Here is a 17,588-nt window from a genome sequence, read left to right on the forward strand (position 1 = left end):
GGCTGAGCATATAATGGAACTTATTAAAGTGAATAAGTGAAGTTGTGCTGGCGGTGCCCTTGCACAGTATTGGCAGGCGTGATTCATATCATGGGTACGGAGTTGGTTGGGGAGGCTGGGGAGAAAACGTGGGGAAAGAGATCCTGTGAAGCAGGAAGAGGAAACAAGGCACAAACTGGTGAATAGTGAACGAGGACCAGTAATGATTTTTGTATTTTGGAGTCTGGGGCCAACGTTGCCCACTCTTGCTGCGGAGCAGACCAACGTCCCCTGAGATTCTCCTTGTGAAATCACATTCCCCTGTCAGTGCACCACCTGAAAAATGATGAGTGGGCAGCGATGACTGCAAATACACACACTTTATTCTGAGATACCTCACAAGTAGTGTAGTGGGCTGAATGGTTTTGCTGGGTGACTGGCTGGAGTTAATGATGCTGCTACTGGCTAAAAAATTCTCTTTTTTCTCTTTCAATCTATGATAGCTATGGATGAATAGTTCCCTTACTCATCGCTGCCTTTTAGAAAGTTGCTTGATCTTAGTCTGCACTGGCCTCCACACCGATAACAGTCCCATTCTCTCATGATCCTCTCAGTGCTCCACAAACCAGTTGTCATTTCTCGCAACAAATGTTAGCAGATAACTAGCGGCCTGGACTCTCCTGGGTTCCTAGATGAGAAGCTTGTGATAATTCTTTGTGGTCGACGAATGAACGAAAGCCAGTCGGCCTGTGCCGTATAGGAGAGGAAAAATGACTGAAATGCCAATCATTTTTCTTATTTCTCTGACATGCTTTTCTTTCTTCATAGCACCTGAAATGGATAAAAGTGGCAGTGTTTGTTACTTCTCATGAGTGTGTGTATCTGGAATGAAAACGATGAAATTAACCTAGAGTAGGACATTTGTAAGGACATGGAATGGCACTGGGCATCGCCAGGAGGACCTGCAAGGAATATTTGAGTTCGCAGAGCTACCAAAGACTTTGCCGGCAGAAGGATTTATAGGAGACAGTTGATCAGAAACACCATAGAGAAACCCTTTAAATTCCTTCAAGCAGGGGAAAAAGTGAGTATTCATTCACATTAAGCAAAATCTACAGTAAAGAGAAACCAAGTGAAGTCTCAAATATAAAAAAATCTGTTACTAAGCACCCTAATGTAAATCTAGAAAAAGAAAGGAAAGGTCGAATCTTTTTTAAAAATTTTAACTATGATATTTTTAAAACTTCTGGATTGATCTATAAGCAACGCCAGGATTCTGAAACTTGATAATTCTGAAAATGGAGAAGCGCCATTGAAAAACAAAACTTGTGAGTATTCCAGATGTACACGAGGAAGGAGCTCTGAGAGTGGAAAAGTGCCACTCGCCAGTTTTTACGTACTTGCAGATTGCCTTGGTGAACGTAGGAAGTTAAAACTCAGTCTCTGAGAATGCTATATTGAATGTAATAAATGTTGGATTTCTTCACATGGACGACGGAACCTCCTAACTTTCTTGTCCGCCCAAAGATACTGTACAGCTGTTCAGGAATACCAGCTCTCCAGACATCCCAATGTCAGGATAGCTTGAAGTCTTTATCCGGGCGGACGGACTGCTGCTGTCCAGTGAACGCTACTCACAGAGCAACATGAGCGCCGCTTTCTTTTCTGGCAGTGAGGTAAACTCGGGTCGTCTTGGAAGGGGAGAAGCCACACTGCATCTCTGCAACACAAGACTGCTCTGTCTTTGCGTCTGAGGTTTTCCCACACCCTTCTCAAGCACCACCACTTTTACGTAGACTTATCTCACCTGGGTCCGTCCTTGTGGCCTCATCTCGCCTCTCCTGGTGTCTCTTCCTGTGTTGAGTCAGGGAGAGTATTCCGGTATCCCTGTTATTCCTGACTGGTGCTGCTGTATCTATCAAGAAAGGAGGGTGGGGTTCTGAGAACTGATCACGGTCATTCTGAGAACGTGTTGCAGGAGCAGCAGCTAGATAGGGCTTTGACTGTGGTGGCTTTCTGAGTTCATAAGACCTTCTCTCTAGACTAGCACTTCAGTCATGAGCCTTTATCCCTTTTAGCCCGTTACCCCTCCGTACAAATGCCTGTGCCTTTGGGGGCTTTGAGCTAGTGTTTTGCTTTTAATTTTTTCCAGCTGTAAGGTTTTTTCCCTTCTTTCCTCCTGTTGGGTTGTTTGAAGTCAAATTCAGCATGAATAAAAGAGGGAAGTATACGACATTGAATTTGGAGGAGAAAATGAAGGTCCTCAGTAGGATTGAAGCTGGACGATCTCTAAAAAGTGTAATGGATGAATTTGGGATCAGTAAATCAACATTTTATGACATTAAAAAGAATAAGAAATTGATTTTGGACTTTGTACTGAAGCAGGACATGCCATTAGTAGGGGCTGAGAAGAGAAAGAGGACGACAGGAGCCAAATACGGTGATGTGGATGACGCAGTGTACATGTGGTACCAACAGAAACGCTCAGCTGGCGTCCCTGTTAGAGGTGTGGAGCTTCAGGCTGCCGCGGAGAGATTCGCACAGTGTTTTGGGCGCACGGACTTTAAAGCTAGCACCGGTTGGCTTTTTAGATTTCGAAACAGGCACGCAATCGGGAATCGAAAAGTATGCGGGGAACAAGTCCTAAATGCAGCTTCTGAAAACGTTGAGCCATTCCGACAAAAACTCTACACGCTTATGCAAGAGGAGAAACTGAGTTTGGCTCAGCTGTACAGTGGGGGTGAGACTGACCTCTTTTGGAAGTCGATGCCAGAAAACATTCCGGCATGCAGAAAAGAGATCTGCCTGCCTGGACGGAAAATAAACAAAGAACGGTTGTCTGCTCTTTTATGTGCCAATGCGGATGGAACTCATAAGTTAAAGTCCATCATTATTGGCAAGTCAAAGCTGCCCAAAAGCGTGAAAGAGGACGCGAGCACATTACCTGTGATATATAAACCTAGTAAAGATGTCTGGTTTACCAGAGAATTGTTCTCAGACTGGTTCTTTCAAAACTTCGTTCCTGAGGTCAGGCACTTTCAACTTGACGTTTTAAGACTCCATGAAGAGGACGTCAGGGCCTTGTTACTTCTAGACAGCTCTCCAGTTCACCCTTCCACTGAATCACTAACCAGTGAGGATGGCCGAATAAAGTGTGTGTTCTTTCCCCCTAACACTTCACCCTTGATTCAGCCAATGAATCATGGTGTCATCTTGAGCTGCAAACGGCTTTATAGGTGGAAGCAGCTTGAAGAGAGTCTTGTAATTTTTGAAGAAAGTGATGATGAGCAAGAGAAAGGAGAAAAAGGAGTTTCCAAGATTAAAATCTACAACGTAAGAAGTGCAGTTTTTAACTGGGCAAAGAGTTGGGATGAAGTAAAACAAATCACCATAGCGAATGCGTGGGAAAATCTCCTTTACAAGAAGGAGCCCGAGTATGAATTTCAAGGCTTAGAAGATGGAGACGATGGAGAAATCCTTGAGAAATGTGGGGAGTTGGAAGCCACGCTGGCTGATGAGAGGGTATGGTTAAATGGGGATGATGAAGAAAAGGGTCATCCCCCAAAAGCAAAAAGTGAAATTACAAAGGAAGTTCCTCAGAAAGGAAGAGGAGCCAAAGAGCAGACTTCTGGATTTAAGTTATCTGCTGTAAGAGAGAGTTTGGACTACCTACTTGACTTTGTTGATGTCACACCTGAGTTTCAAAGGTTCCATTTCACACTGAAAGAGATGCAACGAGAAATAGTAAAAAAGCAGTTCCAGAGTAGAATCCATTCTAGAATTGGTAGCTTTTTGAAACCTAGACCTCGTATTATCAAGGATTCCTTCAATATGCCTTCAACCTCTAGTAATTAGGCTTTGTGTTTACAGATTTCTGTAGTTCTATGATGTTATATGATGTAGAATTGTTGTGAATTGTCATTGTGTTGATCAGCTGACCTCATTTTGCACAGCAATGCCCATTTATATATTGTTTCTAAGACAGTTTAAAAATAAATTTGTTTCTTTAAAGTATAAAAATATTCGTTAATCCATTTTGGCTTCTATTTTAGACAAGGATCTGCATAATAAGGAGTTTAGTGGTCCCAGATTATTCGTTCTCAGTCAGCACATATAACAAGGAAGGTATAGGCTATTTCTAGTTATTTTTAAAAAGACTAAAAAAGGAAAAAAGATAAAAGTAGATTTGGTTTTTAGTTTAATGGTGTGACATGCTCTGCTTTCTTAAATCTGTACCACCTATTTAGTGTTTCTGTCCTCTTATTGTGGAATTAGCTGATTAGAGAAGATATATATATATGTGTGTGTGTGTATATATATATATATATATAATATATATGTGATTATATATACATATATATATAATAACATATATATATATATGATGGAAAGCACCCAACTTCTATCAACTAATGATAGTTTAACATTTTGGTATATTTTACGTATTTAAAAAATAGGCACATTACATTGTAAATACAATTTTATATCTTTTTGTCTGAACATACTTTAGGCCTATGCGTTAATAACACATTAGTGTTTGTTCTAAGCCTGGGGTAGAATGGATTGTGGAGGAAGTTGATGGGAAGGTCCGGTGAGCTTACTGTACAGCTTTTTAGTTCCTTTAAATTTAAGTGATGGCATCAAACGCCCCTCCCCCGTGGGTGATAAATTTCCAGAATAAGTGACCGGCAGTCACACCCTTTTGAAAAGTATTCACTAATTCTGGAAACTTCACCTTGCCTTTGCATGCTATGTACCGAGCCTGGTATTGGGCATTTACACCTGAATTAGAAACAAACCGAATAGGAGCACACCCACGTCCGATGTGTAAGAGCTAAGAGGAGTATGAAGAGGGCTTTGTGAGTGCTTGGGTAAAAGGGGAATCATCTGAGAGGGTCAAAAGTGTCACTTCTGAGCTGGGCTTTAAAGTTTAATGAGGGCAGGGGCGCCTGGGTGGCTCAGTCGGTTAAGCTTCGGATTTCGATTCAGGTCCTGACTCGCGGCTAGTGAGTTCTCTGCCCCCCCGCCCCCCCCCCCCCCCCCCAAGTCGGGCTCTGTGCTGACAGCTCCGAGCCTGGAGCCTGTTTCAGATTCTGGGTCTCCCTCTCTCTCTCTGCCCCTCCTCCCACTCGCGCCGTCTCTCTTTCTCTCAAAAATAAATAAACATTTAAAAATAAATGAAGTTTAGTGAGGGCGGTGGCAGGGCAGTCCCGGCAAAGGGTAGCATGAGCTCAGGCTCTTCCATGTGAGTGCATCTCTGGGAAGCTGCAAGGTCCCCGGACGATTGCCCTAGGGGCAGCTGGCAGAGAAGAGCAGGAAAGACAGGTCCGGGGCAGATTTTCAATGCCCTTCGGGGTCATCCTATGATTTTAGACTTCCTTCTGGGCCCGCATGAAATCGGTTCTGCGTCCTAAACGGCTTACCTTTTGACTCCACTTGTCCCTTTCCGTTGTTCGGGTCCCGGCCCCGGCTGCCATCACCCCCTGCCTGGACCACTGCACCCGTCTCTAGTCTCTCTGCCCTCGTTTCTTGTCCTGTCCCCATCCTTTCTCAGCCGGTAGCCAGGGCGCGCGAACTGAAACCAGCGAGGCCTAAGGCCCTATTTGGGCTTCCCACCGCATTTAAGCAACGACGCCTCGCCTCAGGGCAGCCGGCAGGCCCGCCCTTCCCGGCGCCGGAACCTCCCCTTTCCCCGCGGCCACACCACCCAGGCCTGCGGTCGCCCCGCTGCCGGACCGCGGGAGCCGCGCCCGCCGCACACCTGAGATGCGCACGCGCACCTGAGAGGCCGGGGAAGTTTCGGGAGTGCGGTAGCGCCGCCGGTGTCCGCTGGGGAGGAGGGAGAGAGAAACCCTGCGGCCACTGGACCCGGCCCGGCCCTGGGAGCCGAGACCCAGCGGGGGAGCGGGGGTGGGGAGCGGCGCAGCGGTAGAGCGCCCGCCTGCGGGCCACAGCGGCCGGGACGGAGACGGGCTGCGGGAGGAGAGCGCCCCCGAGGGAAGGGCGCAGCCAGGAGCCGCCACAGAGTGTCCGCCGGCGGGCCAGAGCGGCCGGGGCGAAGGGGGTGGGCGCGAGCGGAGGCGCGGCCCGGCGCAGCCGCGGAGCGACTGCCGGCGAGCTAGAGGGGCGCGCGCCCGCTGCCTCCGGGGCGCGGTCACGGGCCCCAGGGCGAGAGCCGAGCGGCCCCAGAGCTTGGGCTCGGGGCGACAAAAGGTCTGTCGGGACGCGGCCGCCGAGCGCCCGCCCGGTGGGCACTGGATACCCTCCCCCCACCCCCTCCCCCGGCCCCGCGCGGGAGCGGTCCTCGATGGGACCACTCCGGCAGGGGGTTCTAGGGGCGCCGCGTCCCTTCCCCGAGGCGCGACGGGCTGGGCTTTGCCCAAGCCTAGGAAGGGACTTAAGTCTTTGCCTCTGGAAGTAACGTTTTCAGGATTAGAGCTCCTCCGAGAAACTCAGGCACTTCACCGTTGTTCCGGTGGCCGGGGCAGTCTTCCTAAACTTGAGCTAGCCCCCTCCCAGAAGAGCCGGGGAGGGGGTGGGGTGGGGCTCAAGGGCAGCTTCACCTTCGAGGTGGGGACTCACACGATGGTTCTAGCACGTTTTCCTGCCTTGAGGCAGACACGACTCCACATTGTGTCCAAAAACATACCAGGATTCCATTTTCTTTCCCTTCCCCTTTTTGCCTGGGGAAATCAGACGTGGAGCAGGTTTGGATCCCGGTGTGTTACCAGTTCTGACTTCTGACTGTAGCTTCTGGGACCGCTAAATTGAGGATGTTAACTGGAAGATTTGACCGAAGTTCTTGGTGGTCTGAGGGATTTTTCAATCAACCATTTTGTCATTATTGAATATACCTCGACCATTCCCACTGCCTCCTAACTGCATACATCAGGCAGCACACAGCTCCTCTGGGTAAAAATTACACATCAGAAAAAGTTATCAGTCTCCCTTTCAAGAATGGGAGTCCATTCTTAAATCTAGAAGTGTTTGCAAGCTAGATCGAAGGCTGAAAGGATAAATCCACTAATATTTTTTGTAATGAATGCACTTTTGCTTTAATTCATCTTGATATCTTTGAGCTCCTGACACCCAAAGACATTAGTCTACTAGCAGTAATAAATTTGCTACTTTGTTTCTTGAAACACACATTAAGAACTTTTTACCTTGGTTGTTTCAAATGCTTGTGAAATATTTACAAAAATTAGAAGTCTAGGGGCACCTGGGTGGCGCAGTCGGTTAGGCGTCCGACTTCAGCCAGGTCACGATCTCGCGGTCCGTGAGTTCGAGCCCCGCGTCAGGCTCTGGGCTGATGGCTCAGAGCCTGGAGCCTGTTTCCGATTCTGTGTCTCCCTCTCTCTCTGCCTCTCCCCCGTTCATGCTCTGTCTCTCTCTGTCCCAAAAATAAACGTTGAAAAAAAAAAATTAAAAAAAAAAAAAAAAGAAGAAGAAGAAGAAGTCTTAAAGCTGTGGAGGGGATTTTGCACTTTCCAAAATCCTATCAGTTGACAGTGTAATGATTCACATGGTAAACTCTTCTTAAAAGGGCTGGGAGTACAAAACCTGGAAGTTCAGATTATGATATTGAGACCCATAAATTTCTTTACTGCAATAAAAACTCTTAGTGATTTCCAAGGAGTTTTTCTGGGGGAAAAAAAATGTTTAGGGTTTCACTGTTTCCAGTCTCTGGCCTTACAAGCTTTGTCCTCAGTGACGTGTGGCCTGCTGCTTTTGTTGTTGCTTTAAAGCGTGAGCAAGCAAGAGAGCACGTGTGCGTGAGCAGGGCTGAGGGGGAGAGAATCTTAAGCAGGTTCCGTGCTCAGAGCAGAGCCTGAGGTGGAGCCGGATCCCATAAATCTGGGATCACGACCTGAGCTGAAACCAAGAGACCGAACCACCCAGGCACCCCTCGGCCTGCTGCTCTTAACCTGCTTCTGCCAGGCCTTTTCAGTGCTTAAATGTGGTACTGATCCTCCACCCAGAAGCCCTTCTGCTGGTCTGTGCTACCTTTGCTACAAGGACTGTGGCTAGTGCTCACGGTCAGTACGTTCCCTCCCAGGTCTAGTTTGTACCCATACGGGCTGAGGGAGCAAGGGTCTTTACTGCCCCTGTGTCAGTCTCCCATTATCCTAAGAACCAGTTTGGAGACTGTTCTGGTTTCTTTTTCAAGGACTAGTGGGTAAGAGTCTAAATGTAAAATATGTGTGTGCAACATAAAAATATGAATATAAAAAGCACACACTTGGCCATCCCTTGCAGTGACCTCACGGCAGCCTATGCGGAGGACCTCTGACCTGCTGTGATACAACCACAAAGAAATCATCAATCCCGCCTCGCAGTTAACAGACTGCTCCCTGAAATTTCTGCCAGCAGGTCTTACGTTGGTAGTAGTGGCAGGGGGCTCAGAAGAAAGAGTCTTGCCAGGATTATCTGCCCACAGATGACATGAATAAACGAGCACTTTCTATGTGCCAGATGCGGAGCTCAATGTTTTACGTGCCATATTCTGTGAGATCATCTCATTAAAACAGACAACAGCTCTGCTTGTGAATTTGTTGGAAGGGGAGCTAGCCTGGAGGCTGGGACTTGGGACTTTTCCTGTTGGAAAGTCTTTTTAGTGCCAGGAGTAAACTCCTGGGGGCCCTCACTGCTCTAGCCTGACGCTTCAGTGCTCCCAGTAGGCGCAACAGCAGATGGACCACGTCGGAAGGTCTGCATGGGTGATATTACGGGAGAGAGGGGTGAAAGGGAGAGGTGCTTTCCATTCTCATGAGACTGACAATCCACGTAAATGGCAACCTCGGCTTTTTTCTTTTGACAGAGTGTGCAGTGGGTACGTGTCTCGGGTCGGGGGTGGGTGGGTGGTGCAGAGGGACAGGGAGAGGATCTTAAGCAGGCTCCCTGACCCACGACTCTGGGATCATGACCTGCCCCGAAATCACAAGTGTTGGACACTTAACCGACTCAGCCACCCAGGCACCCCGGTTGCAGTCTTAACCAGAGACACTGCTTCGTAACATCAACCTGACATCACCCACCCAATTTCATGCCATCAGCAGCCCAGCAGCCCTGTCCTGCTCTTACAAGGGTCCTAAATTAAGCTCTCCAATCTTCATACTCTCCCCTGCCCCTCAACCCCTGCATTATCCCTGCCCTCTTGTGGAGAAAGGAGGAGAAATAACAAACAAAGATTTTTAAAAATCAGCTCAGGAAACGAAGGAAAAACTCCCACTAAGCTGAGGCAGGGCCGAGACAAGGCTGCTACGGAAATGCGGGAAAGGGGTAGGCAGGGTTGCTTCCCTCGCTTAAAATCGATAAATTTGGTAGCCAGTTGCCAGGTAATGTTCCATGTTCCTCTCCCAGAAAACAGTTAGCGATCTTCCTCCAGGGCCAAATCCTGAGAGGTTTTCCTACTCCTAGACTACTTCTGGTATTCTACCTCTTTCTTATGACAACACACTCCTAGAATTCCCCGTTCTAAAACAGAATGCTTCCCCTAAAAAAAAAAAAAAAATGTGCCCTCCCCTGTATCTTTCCTCCATCAATCAATGGGCATTAATTCACTTATATGCAGGCTCGGAAGAGCCAGATTTTCCTTCAGCTTCATCACAAGAAAGTAAACACTCCCAACAAAGAATCAAAGGCAATTTTACTGCTGTCCACCACAGAAAGGAAAGAAACCTTCTAGAAGACCCTTATGACCCCAAACAGCTACCAGGCGTGACCCTTTGTTACCACAGAGCGGTCCTCACCTGGAGCCCAGCCAGGGCCACACCCTACCTTATCTGTCCTTGGCCAACCTCACCGGAACCTTCTTTGACCAACCCAGGAAGAGAGAAAAAGCAGGTCCTCTAGCCAAAGCAGACAGAAGACAAGTCAACACTGGAGGCCAAGACAAAAGGTCCTCAAAGAAGAGTCACACGCTTTCTTATTTCCTGAAGACATTTATTACCGTCCAAACATATTTTCAACAAGGAAAAGCAAGATCCCTAATCTCCCCAGGATCCACACTTGCAAAGCCTCCCAGGGAACCCATCTTTCGTGGAACCCTCTGAAGACTCCAGAGCTCTTGTTTCTTTCTTGGACAGAGGGGGGATTGAGTCTTAATCTCTGCAAGGGTGAACTAATCCACAGTCTGGCTTCCTCTGCCGACATCTGTGCCGAACTGCTAACTCCTTCTCACCACCTCCCTCAGGTCTCTGGTTCCTTTTTGCCTGAGGTGACGTTTACATGCCTGGCCTGGGCGCGGGCACTTCGGTCAGAGTGGCGCTGTGGTGACGGCCCCGGACTGCCCACGGCTTCCCAGCCAGGGCTCTCAGGGAGCCGCAACTCACCAACCAGTCTTCTGTTGCCTTGAGCTGGTTTCCAGAACACTCCGCCCTTCTTTTGTCCCAAGGGCCTCAGGAGCCCAAATGCCCCTGCTGAACATTCCAAGTGAGGAAGCAGTATCAGAAAATCACATGGATCCCCAAAGTTGCTGGGACGGACAATGGACACGGTAAGGCACCCAAGTCACAACCTGCCTAAGTATACCAAGGCAGTCAGTGTGCCCTGGGACGTGAGACTTCACAGAGGACTCTGTCCGGAGCAGGTCACCTCGAAGACTTGACACCCTCAGGAGTTCGGACAGAATTGCATTCTAGTTCTATGCTAAGCCTTTGCTGCCCCTGCACCTCCCTCACAGTGACCCCCACCTTGATCCTCTTTAGAGTAATTACCTTAAAAACAGATGATTTGGTCGGCTGGGCAGAGAATACCAGCTCTTAACAGGACCCTCTGAGTAGGCCACCTTCTCTGGGCCAGAAAGAAATGCCGCTGTTTCTATCCCGTGTGAGTTCTCTGGTGACTCACAAGGCGTGAACTCCGAGAAAAGCTCTCTCCACATTCAGAACATTTATAGGGTCTCTCTCCCGTATGGGTTCTCAGGTGACGAATGCGATTGGAGCTGTGAGAAAAACTGTCTCCACACTCGTGACAGGTATAGGGTTTCTCTCCCGTGTGAATTCTCTGGTGCCTGATTAAGTTGGATCTATGAGAGAAGTTCTCCCCGCAAAGGTTACACTTATACGGCTTCTCCCCCGTGTGTGTTCTCTGATGTCTGGTGAGGTGCATGCCCTGCCGGAAGCTTTTCCCACAGGTCAAACATTCGAAGAGTTTCTTCTCTGCCTTGTGGGTTCCATGGTTGCTAAGAAAGAGGGTGCTGCCACTCACTGCTTCCCCACACTCCGAGAAGGGGTAAAGCCTCTCTTTCTCGTGAGTTCTTTCATGTATGACGAGGTGCGAACTGCGGGAGAAACTTTTCCCACACTCGGCACACTTATAAGGTCTCTCCCCCGTGTGAATCCTCTGGTGCCTAAGGAGGTTGGAACTATGAGCAAAGATCTCCCCACACTCGGGGCACTTGTAGGGCTTCTCGCCTGTGTGCGTCCTCTGGTGCCTGTGAAGGTTTGAGTTGCAAGAGAAGCTTTTTCCACATACGTTACATTGGTAGGGTTTCTCCCCCGTGTGGGTGCGCTGATGGCGAGTCAGGTGGGTATTCTGACTGAAGCTCTTTCCACATTCCAGGCACTTATGGGCCTCCTCTCCCAAGTGTGCTCTGTGTAGTGACAGAAAGTGTGGGTTCCCACCAAAGATTTCGCCACACTCCACACCCACACACAGTCTCTCTGCCGCATGTATTCTCTGGTGCCTAATTAGGTTCGAGTTGTTAGAGAAATTTTTGCCACACAAGGGACATAAGTGGAGCTTCTTCGGCTGCGATTCCTTCGGTCGCCCCTGTTCTCTGCAACTTGTGGCCCCCACTAAGGACGGCTCCATCCCTTCCTCTGGGGGAGGCTCCCAGTGCCCTTCTGCCCTGTCCCGAGGCCTTCCCTGCTCAGGACTCCAGGGCACCTCCCCTCTGGCCTGGCCAGGCAGCAGCGCCTGCGGGTGGGCGCTCTCGGGGGAAAGGGACTGAGCACTTTCTTCCTGGTTCTCAAACTTCTCTTCTCCTGGCAGAGCGAGAGAAACCAAACCCCTACGTTATTCCTACACGAGACAAAAGGAAATCCCACAGATCTGCTCCTCCAGACGTCCAGACGTCTGGAGGGCAGACATCCAGAAAGGCTGGTTCTATCTCAGTTTCCCATTTTCCCCATGTAGGTAAAATACCCTAGAGAGGATAAAAGGTGGGGCCGTCGCAAAGGAACAGAGCTCAGACCAGGCCCGAACTCGCTTGTACAGGCCCCCGACTCCCTCTACAACCGAGCCTCTGGCTTCTGCCCTGTGGAAACGGGTGGGTTGGAGCAAGGCTGGGACTGGGGCGGGCCCCAGGAGTGAGTGCCCCCTTACGCTGGGCACCGTGGGAGGGAAATGGGCAGTGGGGCGACGGGAAGCAATGCATCTTCCTGGCAGCGGTGATGGGCTAGCCCTCCGCCCCAGTCCTTGAGGGCTTCCCTCCCAACAGTGGGAGTCTAGCTGGGCAGGCTGCTCACCTCCATTCCTTCTTACCTGGAGCTGGGCCTCTGGGACTCAGGCCTTCCTTGCAAGTCTGAACACTGGGATCCCATGGCTTTCCTCCTTGTTCCACCTGGGTACTTAGAGCCTCCCGACTGGGAACCTGAGCCTCTGTTCACAACGAAAGAAACAGATGTCTGTCACCACTCCCTCTACCAGGCAGAAGAAACAAAGATAATCTTGGCCCCTACGCTTAGTGGACATACCCACACAAGGCACACGGAGGCTGACAGTAGTCAGTCTGACAATACACTAAACTGTTCACAGTGCTTATCTCCAGAGAAAGAAATTGGAGGAGGGGGACTATGACTCTTTTTTCTTTTTACGCTTTTGTAGCACTTGGGATATTGTGCAGTGAGAACGTACACTTTTGTAATTAAAACAACCAAACATGATTAGAGTGATCAGTTCTTGAGGAATTAGTTTAATATTATAAAAGAGCCCCAACTCTCACAGATAAATATAAACTAGAACTACATTCCACAAGACAACTCCAGGATAAAACATAACGTGGTGGACCGTCAGAGAGAAATCTGGGGCTCTGAGAGATGACCCGGAGGTTAAAGCCTAGGAGCGCCATTCCTGTGCGATGCTAAAACTAAAACCTCACACCAATCCCAACAAACTCGGACTTTAAACAGTTTAGTTCCAAGAACTCGTGACCCCAACTTCTCTTCCCACGAAGCACTGAGAGCTAGGCTCAGCTCAGGGCACCAAACCATGGCCTGGTGATGGACAGCCTGGAGAAGGTCCCAGTGAAGGGAACCAAACCCAGCGATGACCCTTACGCAGAGTTACTGCAAGTGAACTGATAACTGTGCCTCTCTTTACAAAGACCCGATGTATGAAGACAAAGTGTGACTCTTTTCTACCACGTGTCAGTATGGCTACAATCGTAACGTACACAGAATCGCTGTTATTTAAGACTTCCCACAGCTTTCGGGGCGCCTGGGTGGCTCAGTCGGTTAAGCGTCCGACTTCAGCTCAGGTCATGATCTCACAGATAGTGAGTTCGAGCCCCGTGTCAGGCGCTGTGCTGACAGCTCAGAGCCTGGAGCCTGCTTCGGATTCTGTGTCTCCCTCTCTCTCTGCCCCTCTCCTGCTCATGCTGTCTCTCTCTGTCTCAAAAATAAATAAAAGCATTAAAACGAATAAAAAAAAAAAGACTTCCCACAACGTCTTAATGGAAGAATTTTCATACATCCAACGTTGAAGGAATTACAGTGTCTGTATACACTCTACCTAGATCCAACTGTCATTTGTCATATTTCATAGGCATCATTTTTAATCTCTGCATAACAGTTTAACACATAGATACATCTTATTTATCCCATTATATACGTGTGTGTGTGTGTGTGTGTATATATATAATATATGTATATATGTATATATATACAAAAATTTTCAAATTCCCAAAAGGCCTCCCCCCTCCTTCCTGAATTTTTAAGGGCTGGGATAGCTGCTGAGCTGGAATGTTGATGCCAGTGCCCCCCGAAAGGTGGAGAAGGGCCTAGGAATACTAACGAAGCATAGAAAATATGAGTGAGACCAGAAGAATAAGCATCTCAAAATTGCAAGGCATCAAGAACGGAGAGTATGTGCGATGGGGGGTGGAGTGGGGGAGGCTGAACGGAGAGTGTGTGCGATGGAGGGGTGGGGGAGGCTGAACGGAGAGTGTGTGTGACGGGGAGGCCGGGGGGGTGGGGGGGGGGAGGTTGTCAGCGGATTTGATTTGTTCTGCCCCGGGAAGTCCACTAAAACTCAGAGTCCCTGCCTTTGGCTCTGGCGGCTGGGGGCCGTAAGTTTGCCAACTGTGCCAACCGCCAGATATTTAATGGATCCTCATCCGGGGTGCTTTAGAGAAAGGGAGGTCTTCTGGCAAAACTCAGAACTTATGTCCAGGAAGTGAGTGGCGAAGGGACAGGCCCCTGGTCAGAAAGGGCTGAGTCTTCGTGCCTGGAAAAAAAGTCCTTACCCAGTGAGTCCACATTCTCATAACTCTCCTGCACCGTGTCCCTGGAGAGGGCCCTCTTACTAGGATCCTGATGCCCCCACTCCTCCTGGGAGATGTACATAGCCACGTCCTCTAAGCTCTCAGGCAACTGAAAGAGCACAAGATCTCCTTTAGCCCCTGAGGCACCAAGAACAATTCAAGCAGAGTCATGAGTTACAGGGGCAAAACCCAGGGTGCCAAGGACACACTTCAGAGGGGAGGAGGGTGCAGGCCCACAAGTGGGGTGTGGAGGAAACGAAGAAGGCGGGGAGGCGGCGCGTGGTGAGGGACAAAGGATCCTCTCCAAGAGGCAAAAAAGACCCGGTCCCCACGAGAACAACTGGGGGGAGGGGTGCTGGGGGGAGACAACGAGAACTTCCACATCACCTGGGGCCCAGTCATTTCCTTGTCTTCCATGTTTCCTTCAGCAGGAAAGAGAGAAAGCCAGGGAGCAGACAATGCTGAAGGTGACAGAAATCATGATGAGAAAGGCATCTGTAATTCTCGGGAGCCCAAGGATTATTACAACACGTATCCGTTCCCCAACACCCAGTCTCCGCTCAGGATCGAACAATGAGCAAAAGGCGGCAACGGAGGCGTCATAAAGCGAAATCCAAAATGGCGGAGGTGGGCAAAGAGCACCAGGCAACTTCCCCGCCGGCCTGCGGCAGTCAAGCCCTCAATCGTTCAAAGCTCTCAATGTCTCTGTTCTGCATACACAGGGGCTTACTTGAAGATCCCCCCGCCCCGCTCCCATCCCCCAAAGAACCCAGACCACCATTTTTAGGTCTTTGACTCCACGCCTGGGAACCCTGAGGTCAGAAATTCCCTCACCTAGGCGGTGATGCTCCACCTGCTGGTGTCAGGGAACAACCCGGAAGCCCCTCCTCCCTCCCCCCAGCCCCGGTAACTGTTCCTCACCCCTCTCCTTTACAGCCTGGGGGTCCCTTTTGGGGCTGGGGCCTAGCAGCTCCTGCAGCCTGGGGCCAGGGCTTCGCTCAGTCTCCATTGGCTCCAGCTTGAAGCTCGGTGACTCTCGTGCTGTTTCCAGAGGCAAAGGCTCCTCCAAGAGCACTTCTGTTCCCCGCCTATGGTTTGTGACCTGGGAACCAACCCACATCACTCATCATCATAACAGGGCCCGAGAGGAAGGGAGATTAGTACAGAATTCTGAGGGCAAGCCTTCAACGGAGAACGACCGGCGATCCCTTTGGGTCCAGCAAGAGAGAAGCATGGTTTCCACTTCACGCTTTTCTGGTCCCGTGAGTGCTGGAGAACATCGGAGCGGAAGAGGTCCGCTCCCGGGGCACACCTTCCCCACTCAGCTCTCTGACACACCTGACTCCCTCTGGCCTCCTCCCCCTGCCCCCACTGTATCTACAGGCTGCCATTCCTCACTTCAGGGTAAGCTCAACTTGACTGCCCCCGGGGACCAGTGCCCTCGGAGCCTCAGTGCCAAACCGTGTTTCTCAATCTACCCTTAACCCGACCGAGCTCCGCAGAGGGGACCAGGCTACTGAACCTAGCCTGACAACAGCTAACAGCCATGAAGCACTATTAGCCAGCAGTGGGGTCAAAACTACATGATACTCTCCCCGGAACCCTCAAAACAACCCGAGGAAGATGTTTTGTCATTCTCACTTTGCTACGTGGCAAATCCGAAGCCTAAAGAGATTAAGTAATTTGCCCAAAGTCGCAAAACTGCTACAGACCAGAGTGAGGATTTGAACCCTGCGAATTAACTCCGGGGGGGTCACACGAATGCACACCCCCTGCCTCCATGTGGAAAGAGGGCATTCTTCACTGCTGGTTCTGTCCTGCCGGGGAAAACCTGGAGAATGAATCTTCCTAACTAAACTATAAAAAGACCTCTTGCCCGTGTAGAGTCTACTCAGGGCACCAAGTACATAGGTATGGAGGACAGGGCGGCCGCGATGTCCTAGTCCTCGGGGCCAAAGCAACCGAAGACAGCTCTTTCTCTCACCTGAAGTCTCAGTCTCCCAAGCTCTCTCTGCATGCCCTCCACAAGGGTGACCGCTTCCTCGCCGCTCTCCGGATGCAGCTCCTGCACCCTGCTCTGGATCTCCTGGGGCAGGATGGTCAGGAACTGCTCCAGGACCAGCAGCTCCAGGATTTGCTCCTTAGTACGCAGCTCCGGCCGGAGCCACTCATGGCAAAGCTCCTGGAGCCGGCTGAGGGCTTCCCGGGGCCCGGCGGCCTCTTGGAAGCGGAACCTTCTGAAGCGTAAGTGGGAGGCCTCAGGACTCGGCCCCGGATCTGGCGGCGGCAGCTCCTGGCTCCAGGCGCAGTCCTCCTCCAGTTTCACTATCAGGAGCCCTTCCCGGTCTTGGCAGCCCGAGCCCGACGCCATCCTCAGGCCCCTCCGGAGCACCTTGGCCCCGAAACCCGCTGCACCCGCCCGAGAAGGCTTCCCGGGCCCCGCGGAGCCCCGCCTCAGCCCGGGCGCAGCCGGCTCCGGTGCCTTGGCCTCAGCCGATCACGGGCGCCGTCGCGCCGGCCCCCTGTCCAGGAACCGGCAAGACCACCCCACAGCAGGAGCGGAACACCGCGCTTTGACTCTCGTCTCCGACTCACGCAAGCCTAGGCGCTCGGCTTCACGCCGGAAGTCCCCGCGCGCTTAGGCGTCCACAGCCAACGGCGCAGGCTCAGGATCAACTTCCGGGTCACGATCTGCGAACTCTAGCGCCCATTGGGTCAGGTCTCGCCACAGACTTCACCGCCGACCAACCAGAGGGGAAGAGTTGTCTGCGGAGACGGGGCGAGCGACGGCCAATTGGAGACGAGAGGCAGGGCAGCTAAGTTTAGAGGAAAACATGCCTGAGGCGGGCGGGACCGGCTGACTACCGGATCAGAATTCCCAGAAAGCTTACTAAAGTGAAAACCCGAGTCACGCGAAATCCAGCGCGTCAGTGTCGGGTGGGGCCAAACGGCCCGAATTGTTAACAAGCTCTTCCCCCACAGACAAGCTTGAGAATCACTGCCCGGTCATAACGGATTTAAAGGCAGTCCCCACCCGCTCTGGTTACTCGGGCTGCACGAGAGAGCCCCTCTGGCCCGGCGGCCTCAGAAGCACGCAAGCGGTCAGGAAGCGTGTAGACCGGCC

General features: G+C 50.8%; 1 protein-coding gene across 4 annotated transcripts; it reads right to left on the reverse strand.

The window, feature by feature from the left end:
- Window positions 1–340: 340 nt before the first annotated feature.
- Window positions 341–17,565, reverse strand: ZNF263 (zinc finger protein 263). 4 transcript variants are annotated; one of them, XM_045461888.1, is made up of 7 exons: window positions 16,449–17,565; window positions 15,386–15,566; window positions 14,852–14,925; window positions 14,447–14,573; window positions 12,466–12,582; window positions 1,787–1,894; window positions 341–1,699 (listed from the first exon to the last, which is right to left on the reverse strand). In XM_045461888.1, the coding sequence occupies exons 1-7, from the start codon at window positions 16,833–16,835 to the stop codon at window positions 1,614–1,616; spliced, it is 1,080 nt and encodes a 359-aa protein (XP_045317844.1). In that variant the 5' UTR covers window positions 16,836–17,565; the 3' UTR covers window positions 341–1,613. The 4 variants fall into 4 exon arrangements, with proteins under 4 accessions (XP_045317844.1, XP_045317845.1, XP_045317842.1 ...); XM_045461889.1 differs by lacking the exon at window positions 341–1,699 and adding an exon at window positions 3,653–3,699 and having other exon boundaries at window positions 1,786–1,894; XM_045461886.1 differs by lacking the exons at window positions 341–1,699; window positions 1,787–1,894 and adding an exon at window positions 9,905–11,966 and having other exon boundaries at window positions 16,449–17,562.
- Window positions 17,566–17,588: the final 23 nt, after the last annotated feature.

Source organism: Leopardus geoffroyi, chromosome E3 (assembly GCF_018350155.1).
Source record: "Leopardus geoffroyi isolate Oge1 chromosome E3, O.geoffroyi_Oge1_pat1.0, whole genome shotgun sequence".
Classification (NCBI taxonomy): domain Eukaryota; kingdom Metazoa; phylum Chordata; class Mammalia; order Carnivora; family Felidae; genus Leopardus; species Leopardus geoffroyi.

Bases quoted from the DNA above. Each gene is read 5' to 3' on its own strand.
- ZNF263 (XM_045461886.1), bottom strand. From the start codon at position 16,835: ATGGCGTCGGGCTCGGGCTGCCAAGACCGGGAAGGGCTCCTGATAGTG. The intron at 14,574-14,851 runs GTGATGTGGAAG...GTGCTCTTTCAG, and splicing joins AGGAAATGACTGGGCCCCAG to TTGCCTGAGAGCTTAGAGGA. The intron at 11,967-12,465 runs GTAAGAAGGAAT...TCGCTCTGCCAG, and splicing joins TCCCAGAGGCCCAGCTCCAG to GAGAAGAGAAGTTTGAGAAC.